The following is a 12,538-nucleotide window of genomic DNA, read 5'->3' on the forward strand; positions in this document are numbered from 1 at the left end:
TTTTAATCCCAAACAGGGCAAGAGGGGAAACTGGGATACTGAAGCAACTCCATGTTTGGTTCTTGCAAGGAATATAATTACACAACAAAGTATTTTCAGATCATTTCTTTTTGGTGTAAATAAGCTATATTTACATCAATGGAAGAAAGCAGGTAGGACTCCTACTCAGGAAATAAGCAGAAAAGAGGCTTTAAAGGAAGGAACAGTAACACAAAAAAATAAAGGTGTTTTAAATCAATTAAAATATAATGTACAGTTGCCCTGCTTGGTAAAACGTATTTGTTTGCTTTAGAATGACTACAATAGTTTATATGATTAGGCTGCCAGGGGGGGGGGGCAGCCATTTAAGCCGGAAAAAGAAAAAAAGGGCACAAGTTTCTTAGCAGACAACATACAATTGTATTCTGCAGAGTGCATTTGTTATCTACTATGTAACCTGAGCCTTGAATGGCTGCCTTCATGGCTACACAGCAGCTTGTTTATATAAACTACAGTAGTGTTTCTGAAGCAAACACACCAGTTTTAACATTGCAGGGCAAATATACATTATATTTGAATTACTTTAATACACTTTAATTTTTTGGTGTTACTGTTCCTTTAAGTGTCTTAAAATGAAACTTAAAGTTAACTTTTTCGATCATCAATATCACCCTGCTTTCAAATGGCAGTAGAAAGAAATGGAAATTTCATTAAACATTAAACATTAACATTTGTAATAAAAGCTCTCATTTTTGAAAGTTATATTTACTCACCACCTCTGAGAAAGCATTGTCCCACATAACAGTGGCTTTAGCATTGTTGTCCTGATTCCCATGAACAATAACCACGACAGGTAGGGATAAGGCCTGCAAAGGAGAATTAAAACATTAGTCGCCCAGGGTCTTAGTCATTGCAATAACTTAAAGGGGAACTATTGTGAAAGTGAAAATGTAATATAAGCTTCATCATAATAAAATAAGACATTTTGTAATCAATTGATTATGAATTCTGTCCCATTTCTTACAAAAACTATTTCATCTTTGCCTCCCTGTTTTAGCATCTGTCTCTCTCTTTATTCTCTGAGTTGGGTGTCAGATAGGTCCAAAGGAGCCATTTGGGGAGACTCATTTTTGTATTAGAGCTCACTTGTTTGAAATCACCAGAAATAAGATTTGTGCCAAAGTCAGATATTTTGTTCGATTTTGTGTGTGCTGGAGTCCATGAATGTAGCGATGAGTGAAACTGCCCTGCCACTTTGTTGAAAAATTTGTGAAAATATAGAAAAATTAATGAAACGCATTGGAGTCAATGGCTGTTGCTTTGCTGCTTTTTTCTCATGCCTAATGCATTATGGTCAGTTAGCATTTTTGTTTAATCAGCAGGTATTTTTTTTCACTGCGTTTTTTTCCTCATGCCAAATGCATTGAAGTCAACAGGCAGTTTTTAACATGTTTTTCAGACACAAAACACGCCAAAACTATAATGGGGAATACTTTAAAACATACAAAACTGCAGAATTTGCCGCCAATCTGGATCAAGCGGTAATGTGCTCATTCCTAACAATGAAGCTTCTTGTTTCTACTCAAATACAGAATAAATTGGTATTCAGCTTCCTTGTAATTTTTAATTAATTCGGAAAAATCTTTATGGATTGATTAAGCAACAAGTCACTTTATATTTCTTGGCACTCATGCTTTTTAGGTGCTAATAAAGAGATTAATTAAACCACAATATCATTACACCAGCACTTTATTATAAGAAATTTAATTTCGATTATTTAATAGAAAGTACAAGCATCCAGTGTTTTATAGAAACTGTGTTAGTAAATTAATTTCGATTGGTAAATAAGGGATACTTTTCTTTCTCTTCTTATAATTTAATTCCCAATATACTGACACAAGTCAGATCCCTTTTTATTCAATTCATCACATACCAACAGACAGATCTCCTTCTACTAAATCGCTTCCTTGTAATATTGAGTGCATTTTATGTCAGGTTTGTTTAATATGCTAAAACAGGACTGTCCAACTGGCGGCCCGCGGGCCGCATGCTGTGTCTGTTTACCATATGTAAATTTTAAAAGGTATCACTACAGAGATAAACTGGCCCTGCATTGTTTAATCCTCAAATTCAGACTGTAATCCCCTGTATTGTTCACACCTGTTCACACTTTATTCAAAATGCTAATGGGGCACCAGCACTGTGTCACTGTATGTAGTACATATTAGAATGATAGCTTTCCTTGTCTCCTGCTCTGTTCTGCCTTCCCTCCCTGTGTGTGTGCCATTCTCTGCTTGCCCAGTGCTGCTTGTTTGTGCCATTCTCTGCTTGCCCAGTGCTGCTTGTGTGTGCCATTCTCTGCTTGCCCAGTACTGCTTGTGTGTGCCATTCTCTGGTTACTCAGGGGTATATTTTAACATGACTTCAATTTTTCACATATGAGTGATGAGGGATTTCCCTGCAGTGAGCACCAACCATTTGGTTTTTTGGTGTGCTACCACCGTTAATGTGGATATGATCTTCTTGTGTTCTTGTGGTAACATGGGTGTGGTTTCAGTGGGTGTGGTTTAAAAGGGGAGTGACCAACACAGACTTCCATTAGCGGCCCTCCACCATATAGGCCAGTAAAATATTGGCCCTCGGTACCACAGAAGTTGGACAGCACTGTGCGAAAAGGACAGAAGATGTTTATGCAAATGTAGGTCAAAGTATCATTGCAGTACTGCTTTATATAAAAATAGATCTAATGCTGACCACAATTTCCTTATTTATCATTTAATAAGGAGTAGATATCAACTGTTTGTTGTAGGTTCCCCTTTTCCCAACTTCTGTCAGAAGATCCCCAAAATGACAAATAAAACTACTAACTACAGTTTTAAAGGGGTAGTACAGCATACCTCTTTTTTCAGCATTAAACCAGAATATGAGCTGATCATTCTTTCCCAGCCTTGGATTTTTACCAATGGTTTCTTTTTTTTTTTTCTTGTGCTGGCCAGGGTAGTAGGATCCTGTGGAATGATTTTTCTTTTAGCCTTACCTGGACCATTGTTGGTCCATCCGTTCAAGTTACCCCCTCTTGAAGCGAAGCCCCATGTAAGGAGCCTCTCCAAGGGCTTTCCTAATCGTGGGATCCCTTTAGCAAACCGGGGTTGTCAGCTTACACTGCAGTTTGTGGGCAGATCAGGGCAGTGGCCAAATTGGATTTGGGCATTTCTATGTTTCTCTATGGAACAAGTTACTAGCAGCCATTTTTGTTGTGGGAAGATGTGCAATCAGAAAGTTACATCATAGTAGTAGGACTATATGGTAGGACTATATGGATTTTTTAAACAGCCTGCAATCAACGTGGAAGAAGCGCCTGTGCTCAACATTTCATTTTTGCTTTGCCCCAACTGCCCCATCATGTCAGATCTGCCCACTGAAGGCTGTTCACATCATCGGTGTATAGGTAAGGCTATATTTTTTATTTTGATTTTAATTTTTTGCTTTAGTGGAGAAATATTTTAAAAATGGAAGAGAATGCTTAAGAGTATTATTGGCTTACAGGCGATCCTCTAACCAAGAGGAGTCTCCCTCTGAGCCCAATTCCCAGAATAAAAATAGGATGAGCAACTTAGTTTGGAATACAGCGACATTTCAGAGGAGCACAGTGCTTCAGATGACAAATCTCTGAATATGTCCTTTGATACAAAACTTGTAAATCCACTGATTAAGTCATTAAAGTCAGCTCTCAGCTTGAAGGACAATGAGGATTTACCTTCATTAACTAAGAAGAAATCATATTTTCCTTTGTTAAATGAAATTAAAGAATTCATTTCTACAGAATGGGCAAAATTGGAGAAGAGAGTGGCCTTGCAAGCTAGGATTAACAAGACCATATGAATACAAACCATATGAAATTAAAATATAATAAATTACTCTGGGTTACATCGACTCAATGAAATTAAAATATAATAAATTACTCTGGGTTACATCGACTCAAAGGGGCCCATTTACTAACAAACTATTTTTTTTTTCAGAATTTTTTCCCCTATATTTCTAGAAAGCTGTAAAAATTCTATATTTATCAAGTGAAAACAACATGAAAGTCTTTTATCAACTTCGCCAACTAAAACTTGTCAAGGTACTGTAGAAGTCAATGGGAGCAGCACTAATGCTATTGGATCATTTTTAAACCAATCAAAATGTTAGCGGTTTTTTATTTTTTTCACTAAGAATTGTCTGAAAAACTCACATTTTTAGAGGTTTTCTGATTTTTTTCAGATCTTCAAGACGTTTTTTTTTCGTTCATACTTTTTATAATCCCAATTTTTAACAAATTCAATGGCAATCGTGGTTTTAGATTTTGTGAGTGTAGTTGTGGTTTCAAAAACCTCTAAAACCACTAAATCCCACCTTTAATAAATAAGCCTCTTTGAAATGCCAATTAGTTGCAGTACTTTGTATTCACAAGTTGAATAGAACTGGCAAAAAAGCAATAAACATAGAGTAAGAATAGATTTGGTGTCATTATAATCCTAGAAAAGCATCATCCAATATCTTTTAAAGGAGAGGTAAACCCCTTATTAAAAAAAACCCTACTCTACATAGACTGCCCTCCCTCCTCCCCCCAGCCTAGCTGCTACCCCAGGCAAATGCCCCTAACTTTTTACTTACCCCTTGTTGCAGATTTAGGGCATTGGAGTTCACGGGCATATTAATCCATCGATCGAACGATGTTTCTACGACCAAAAAAACATAGGAAAGCCTATGGGGACCTTCCTTAAGGCCTAGTTGCACCTTTGCACATTGCACCTCAGTAGGTTTTAGGTGGCGAAGTAGGGGGTCGAAGTTTTTTTTAAAGAGACAGTACTTCGACTATTGAATGGTCGAATATTCAAACGATTTTTAGTTCGAATCGTTTGATTCGAAGTCGTAGTCGATGGTCGAAGTAGCAAAAAAAACATTCGAAATTCAAAGTTTTTTTTATTATATTCCTTCACTCGAGCAAAGTAAATGTGCCCCATAATATACAACATTTCTAGCCTACTTCTTTGGTTAAGCTTTATTTCTCCTTTAAAACCATGAAAATGTTATCTTAATCATGTATTTGTTTGCTGTCAGTAATACAAATATACCAAAGATATTTTTGGAATGCACGTGTACCTTGGAGAGTGATACTAGTTGCTCTAATATGGTTTCCTCATGTTGTTCCTCGCATTCCACATTACATTCACTGCTTGCAAGAGGACTGGAAAATCTATTAATCCTTATGACATTTCCCCATCCCTAGTGAATAAAGTATTACAGTCTAGGGATATTCATGCCTTCTGCAGAAGTGCATACATTTTGTGAGGCCTGTATTTATTTTTGAGTCTTGAATTTCAGCATATGGACAAATAGACATACTGTATGTTGGCGAGTTCAGCCTATGCCTTTTCTCACTTTGCCTAGTAAAGGTATTCCTTGGACTGCAATAACAAGAACGCTCCTGATAAAGTTCATCAAATTCCCTCAGAAACTGAGGGCCCATGCACACTTTCACATGGTTTAATTCTAGATATGTCCTGTTAAAAAAAGCTAAAAGTAGTTTTATTGAGAGAATAAAACTTAAAGTTCCAATATTTACTACAGGTAGAGTATGGGATCCGTTATCCAGAAACCCGTTATCCAGAAAGCTCTGAATTACAGGAAGACTGTCCCACATAGACTCCATTTTATCCAAGTAATTACAATTTTTCAAAATGATTTCCTTTTTCTCTATAATAATAAAACAGTACCTTGTACTTGATCCCAAATAAGATATAATTAATCCTCATTGGAAGCAAAACCAGCCTATTGGATTTATTTCATGTTTTCATATTTTTTACATTTAATTACGGAAATCCATTATCCAAAAAATCCAAGGTCCCAAGGATTCTAGATAACAGGCTCTATACAAGTATATTGCACACACATTGCAGACAGCTCAGAGGATCACTGGGCCTTCAGGAAAGATGGCAATACGATAAAACAGTAGCCTGGGCCAATGCAATGTTAAACTAAGAGTGATTGTATTCACTGAGTGCCCAACAAATTGGCACTTCCTAGTCAATAACACTTTTCTTCTCCCTTAACAAGTGCCAGGGCATGCAAAGGGCAAGGGAGTCGTAATTAACACCAGCTTAAGTAATTACAGGTCTCCCCTTTGCCTCTGTGACACAGCTCAAGACATTAAATGCAGTTTATACCCAACATGGTAAAAGTGCTTTGTGTATGAAAGTGGTTTCTGTATCCAAGGTAATGGAACACATTTTCTGCTGATGGTGAAATGTGGAACAAGTGTCCTTCGATAATACCGCCCCTATTTTATGAAAACGTCCCCATTTTATCACATAGCCCTGAAATTGTCGTAATCAGTTATCCCTATTTCTTCCCTTATATGGTCAACTCGAGCATCTAATATGAACTAAACTATCATATCTATGGGGGAATATAATATTAGTCGCTAACGCAAAATTCGTTCACAATTCGTTCGCAGTGTGAATTAATGATTGCAAAATGGAACATTATGCCTTGAACACTTTGCACCTCAGTAGGATAGCGATTGTGAATTTTAAAATTTGTGATAGTGCGTAGTGTATGTAATAAAACTTCTTAATGAAAAAGTTATGTTTGCTCCACCTTCAAGCAGTTATTAAACAGGGTCGGACTGGCACAGGGGCCTACCGGGTTCTGAATCTCGGGGGCCCTGTGCGCATGCGCAAAAGCTTGTGCGTGTTTGCGAATGGCAGACTGCGTGCATGCATGGGTGACAGGCCCACCATGCGCATGCGCGAACATCAGGCCTACTGCGCACATGTGCGAACGGTGAGCATACAGCGACGCACACATTTTTTTTCCGCTCGGGGGGGCCAATCTAGGACCGGGTCTGGGCCGGCGGGGGCCCAAGAGGGTCAGGGCCCACCAGGTTTTCCCGGTTTCCCGCCGGCCCAGTCCAACACTGGTATTAAAGGTCTGCCTTATGAAGAATATTACATTGTGACATGCAGATTTGTATTTGCAAATTTGTCCTCTTTGCAAATTTTACTACATTTCCCCCCTAGTATAGAAAGCAAAATTATTAAAAAAGGGTAACATTGTGTGATGGCATTGTCCTTTAGACATAGATCAGACATTCTTCTGGACCTGCAAGAAATATTCACCCAGCAAAACAGTAACAATAGAAAGCAGGTATTGTGGGCACATACTTGTATGTGGAAAGTTGTGTTTATGGAGCTCGGGTTGAATTCAGCTATAAAAAGCACAGCACATTTCTCTTCCGTTACTGATTCGGAACCCTTTCTCTCACACCGTTTTATCTTCTTCAGCAACTGGATGAATGAGAAATACATATCAGAAACAGGCATGGGTGTAACTACAGAGGAAGCAAACCCTGTGGTTTCAGGTGGGCCCCAGATGGTTAGAGGGGCCATTGAGGCTGTAATTAATGAGCAATTTAAATCTATCTTGGCAGAATTGGTAAACTTAGCAACATGTTAGGGCCTTAACTTGAATTTGCTGTGGGGCCCAGTTACATCTAGTTACTGGAAACAGGCTTATGAAATGCAGGTTAAAAAAAACACAGCATGGGATTAGTTTTTTTAGAATAGGTATTCTGCTATATCTGCAGTTCTGAATTTTCCTACGTACCTAGGCTAGCCTCAGAGTAAATATTAGACAAGTAATATACTAAGGATACCTCTTGGAAGTAATTGGGGGTCATATAAGTTTATAGAACACAAGTACTAGTATCTAGTCATCTACCTAGTCATTTACGATATCCTCAGACAGAAGTGCAAGAGCAATAAGGATGGGAAGAGTGCACTGAGTGCTCCTTTTGGAATCACTTCTGCCTGGGGGATTTGTTGTGCTGGTAAAAAATGTAATGGGTTCACTGATGCTTATGTCTTCTGCAGATCATGCCCCCTAAGTGTGCCCCCAACCCATAATAAATGTAGCTCAGACACTTAGATCCACCTGAAATCTGCATCAATGCTGCAAGGAAGGAAGGCAGTGTGCAAAGTGCAAGAAACAGGTGCATTGGGTCCATTTTTTTTTGCACTCGGAGGCCATAAATAACCGCTAGCATTGTGTTTGTCTCCGAGTTTATCCCATGTATACCTTTGCTACAATGTATTGCAATATTACTTTCTTTCTTGATATGGGGAAGTTGTTGTTATTTAGGTGGTTGTGCAAATATTTACCACTTCCTTTATTGCACTTACTGTATAACTAACATTTCAGCTTATGTTTATATTTCACATTTGTTAACTTAGTATACTGTCTCAACAATTGCTGTTATGTGTCCATGCAAAACTACATTATTTGGGCTATACAAGTATAATACATATAATACAGTATATACAAGTATTATAGTAGGTCAGATATATTATTTCCATCATATGTAGAATAGGTGCAGCAGAGTCTGATAATAATAGATTCTTCCCTTGCATGGGCAAGGGAAGAATAAATAAACAATTGAAGAAAAGGGGGGGAATTGAATAAATTAAAATAAAGACAAAAAGGTGAACAATAAATATGGGGCATAGTCAGGGCTAGGGAAAGGCTAATTAAAGTGGCATTGTTTTACTGTATGGAATGGGATTATTAGCCAGGGTAGCAGTCATTCTATTTTTATTAATATTTGTTCTTGGATAGTAATTTAAAAAGAAGATTTTTAATTGGAATCTGGAGATCTGTGATGTCATGGATTATTATATGTTCTGTTACAGATACTGGCAAAATTTAGAGATGGTAAATCTCCTTGATATATTTGTATATTGGTACAATGGATGTAACATAAAGCACAGAAAATGGCTAGCAAAATTGAGCCTTGTATTTATCATACCATATTTTTGAAAACAGCACCACACGTTTTGGAGTTTGGCGCAATCTCCAGGATAGATTTTCCATTCTCAATCTCACCAGCGCCATCGCTGCAATGAAACAAAATTAGCTTTTTGTAGTGTTGTTTGCTGGATAAACAATTGTTGCTGTGTAAGGAAAGAGATGCTGGTTAAGTCATATTGATTTTGGAGAGAAATACATAACCCTTGTGTATCATTATTAAAATAATGTTTATAGTTTTTATTCTAAAATCTTCCTTATGACATTAATAACTAGAATCTGTTTCAATTAAAACAACTCCAGTTGCCCCTCTCTTTGTATTGTTCTGAGGTTCTGCTGTGACCAGAGCAAACTCTTGTTTTGTCCCACTGGATGTCATTTATATGGAGCATGGTGTCAAACTATAGAAGCAAATCAGTGTTATATATATGAATGGTTTAAAAAGATCATTAATAACACCAAAAAACAGAGCCATTGCCTACGCTGGGTTAAACACAAAGAGGGCCTCAGAAATGTAGAAGGGAGAAAGGACCTCCTGAGTGCCTCTGTCAGAGTGGCCTGCAACTTGGTTACCAAGGGTTCTGTCAAGCCTTGCACCAAGGAAACTCATCTGTGCCAGAGTTTTCAACAGAAGGAAAGTAAACCTTTTAGAAACTGCTGTGGGTAGAGGTGTGTAAGTAATTTAGCATTTTGGTCAGCTGAGTATTCTCAAGGAGGAATACAATGGGCCGGATTCAATTCAGTGAGATAAAGGTTTATCATGTGAAAACTCACAGACGAGATTCAATTGAAGATTTAACTCAATTCAGAAAACATCTCATTTTTTTCACATGAAAACTCTATTGAAGTCTACGGGGAAAAAAACAGATTTGGAGAAACATTTTTTCTCCTTGATTTGAATCTCGTACATGAATTTTCACGAATGTTCTCAATGAATTGAATCTGGCCCAAAGTCTTCACATGGTCGGCCCTACTCATTATGTCTAGTTTTGCTGCAATTGGTAGGATGTTTTGGGCAAATGTACCCATTTTTATCACTTGACCAATCAATGTATGCTTAGCAAAAGTAAGGACTGTTACTTTATTCTACTTATTCAAATTCTAGTGAATTTTTAAGTGGCTCATGATACAGGATACATCACCCATCAAAATGGCTTCTAAGCCTCCTCCACCATTCAATGGGCTTTCCCTGTGGCCTTCTATATTGTACGGATCTTAACCTTGGAAACTGCTTGCACCTAATATGAAGTAGAACTCTCCTTAAGATTCCTTTATTCCTGAATGGCTTCCTCATATCGCTTTGATATTATTTTTTAGTCAAGACACTGTGGCACCACAAAAACATCATCTAAACCAGAGGTCTGTAGAGCAGAGGTTGTAAAGCAGAGTTCAATACAAAGACTCAAATGCATTATCTTGATGTGCTTTATCATGCTATATATCTTCATTTAATCAAATGTTTCAAGGGTATTCAATTACATGAAGAGATTGTGGTCAAATTTGTCAATACCCTTTTGGATTCTGTGAGCACGAGGATGCAATTAAGGCATTCTCATGTTTATCTTGGACTCACAATTTTCTGCATGGAGATTATCTGAAAAATATATACAGTATATACTGAATCCTGAAACCTACTTATTTTTCCCTCATTCAGTCTCTAATTTTCTTTCTCAATTATTTGGAGCTGGGACCCAGGTTCTGCATTCCTAGTTTGTTGATAACTTAAAGTGGATCTGTCACCCAGACATAAAAAGCTGTATAATAAAAGTCCTTTTCAAATTCTATTTTTTATTAAAGCATTCATAGCTGTTGTAAACTCAAGGCATAGAGGCGGCAGGCAGTTACTTCCACTTTCCATTCAGTAATTAGATGTCACTGCTCTCCCCACATTCCCCTTGTTCTCTTCACAGTTTAATTGTGTAACCAGGGCATTCGGATGGACATCAGGTCCCCCATTCTGGTGCACAAACAACATTCTGAGATGATGCAAAACTTGCCTTATTAACAGTGTCCACAAAATGGCTGCTTCCTGCTTGCTATAATTATGAATTCCCAGACCATAGGAAACAAGATTCAAATAATTTATACAGTGTAAATAAAGTTAATTTTGCTTGACTAACGTGATAAAATAGGATTTGGAATTATTTTTTTGGATGATGGGTCCCCTTTAAGGGAATCCATAAGATCCAACTGGGTCCAACTGGTGATTTCTGCCTTCAATTTCTATGTTAATCTTTCCTTGTAAAAAAAAATTCAATTCAACTGCTTGCCGATGTTAAAGTATATTTCTATGCAAATTGTTAAATTATATCTGTTCTCATCTAAATAGCCTATAAACCACATTTGGATAGATCCAATGTTTGAAAGGACAACTCAAGAAGCACCTTTGTATACTCACTTCCAGGTCTCACTGGCAGCTGTCAGATAGAGCTCCTGTGCTTTTTTTTCTGTTATGATAGTTGCCCTCACTACAGGCATTTTGGGAGTACCACTGAGTAGTCGAGATCCAAGCAAGAAGTTTACACTGGCTTGGAACTTTGACTGTGTCTTTAGCACTTGTGGGGGCTGCTTGTCAACCAAGAGGGAACTACAGACAGGAAAAAACATAAAACATACTGTTTAAATTAGTAACAAAAATATTCCTTACAATAGGACTGTTCAAATCATATTACAAGCACAGAAGTCAAGAACTGGATAAGAATATTTGATTCCAATTCATAAATTATTGGCAATTCCTTCATATTTCCAAAATAACTGACATTAATGCACATACTGAGCTTTCCAAATAGTGCAAATCGACATATTTCTATATCTATATCTCTTCTCTGAGCATCTTGCCATGGTTTCTGCGAAAAGCAATGCTGGAACAACACATGAACTGAGTTGCTATAGTGATCAAATCTGTACAGTGTACAATGTGTGTGTACAAGATTCCATTGCAATTTGCTTAATTTCTTTCATTTGACCTAACAACTTCCACAGCATGGATGCCTATGCAGAGATTGACTCACTACCATGTTGGAAACAAATATTGTGCTCTGAAAGCACATTTTTGACTTCACAAAATGTAAATTCACTTGGATGTAGAAAAGGGTAAAAGCAAATGAAGCTACTTGTTTCCATTGTTCGCGTGTCAATGCATTCATTCATTAGTTATGTGTGTGTTAGTGTGTTTGACGTGAAAAAGAGTGTCAGTGTTGTTATTCCAGGTTTGGGTAGTTCATGGCTTATGATAAAGGCCATAGCCCTAAAAAACAATGTACATTCACACTAGGGCAGACAAATATGAATGAAACTTCTTTTCAGTGGATTAGAAGAGGGCCAGAGAAATGGGGGTGATTTATAACAGAACATTTGCAGATGGCTGAGCAGTGCTAATGCCAGGGGCAATTCCAGGGCTGACGCCCCCTCCCACTCTGTGCTTAAAAATCAGTGTTGGAGCGGGTCGAAGGGGGGCAGCATCGCTAGTGCATTGAGCACAATAGCACTCTCCGCACTATCGGAGCTGAATTTCCTGGTTAAACCCTGAAAATTCAGCTCTCAAAGTTACAAGAGGTGGCTTATTGACTGCCCGCTCGCTGCTGCCCGAGTCAAGGTTCTCACCGTGCCTCATGGCAGGAGCAGCCCTGGCTGAGGCTCACTTCTCCCCTCACTTAATACTGATAATGGGAAGGTACTACTCATGCACACAAAAGTAAGTGACATATTGTTC

The 12,538-nt window shown here is 37.9% G+C and overlaps 1 protein-coding gene across 1 annotated transcript in view; it reads right to left on the reverse strand.

Moving 5' to 3' along the window:
• LOC108709852 (signal transducer and activator of transcription 6) overlaps nt 1-12,538 on the reverse strand; it is a 103,705-nt gene that overhangs the window by 26,461 nt on the left and 64,706 nt on the right. Inside the window, exons 8-11 of the mRNA XM_018250056.2 lie at nt 11,225-11,413; nt 8,828-8,915; nt 7,188-7,310; nt 753-845 (exon numbers count right to left, since the gene is read on the reverse strand). Of these exons, the coding sequence (XP_018105545.1) occupies nt 753-845; nt 7,188-7,310; nt 8,828-8,915; nt 11,225-11,413 (493 nt within the window). The remainder of the gene's footprint in view (nt 1-752; nt 846-7,187; nt 7,311-8,827; nt 8,916-11,224; nt 11,414-12,538) is intronic.

Source organism: Xenopus laevis, chromosome 2S, assembly GCF_017654675.1.
Source record: "Xenopus laevis strain J_2021 chromosome 2S, Xenopus_laevis_v10.1, whole genome shotgun sequence".
NCBI lineage: Eukaryota > Metazoa > Chordata > Amphibia > Anura > Pipidae > Xenopus > Xenopus laevis.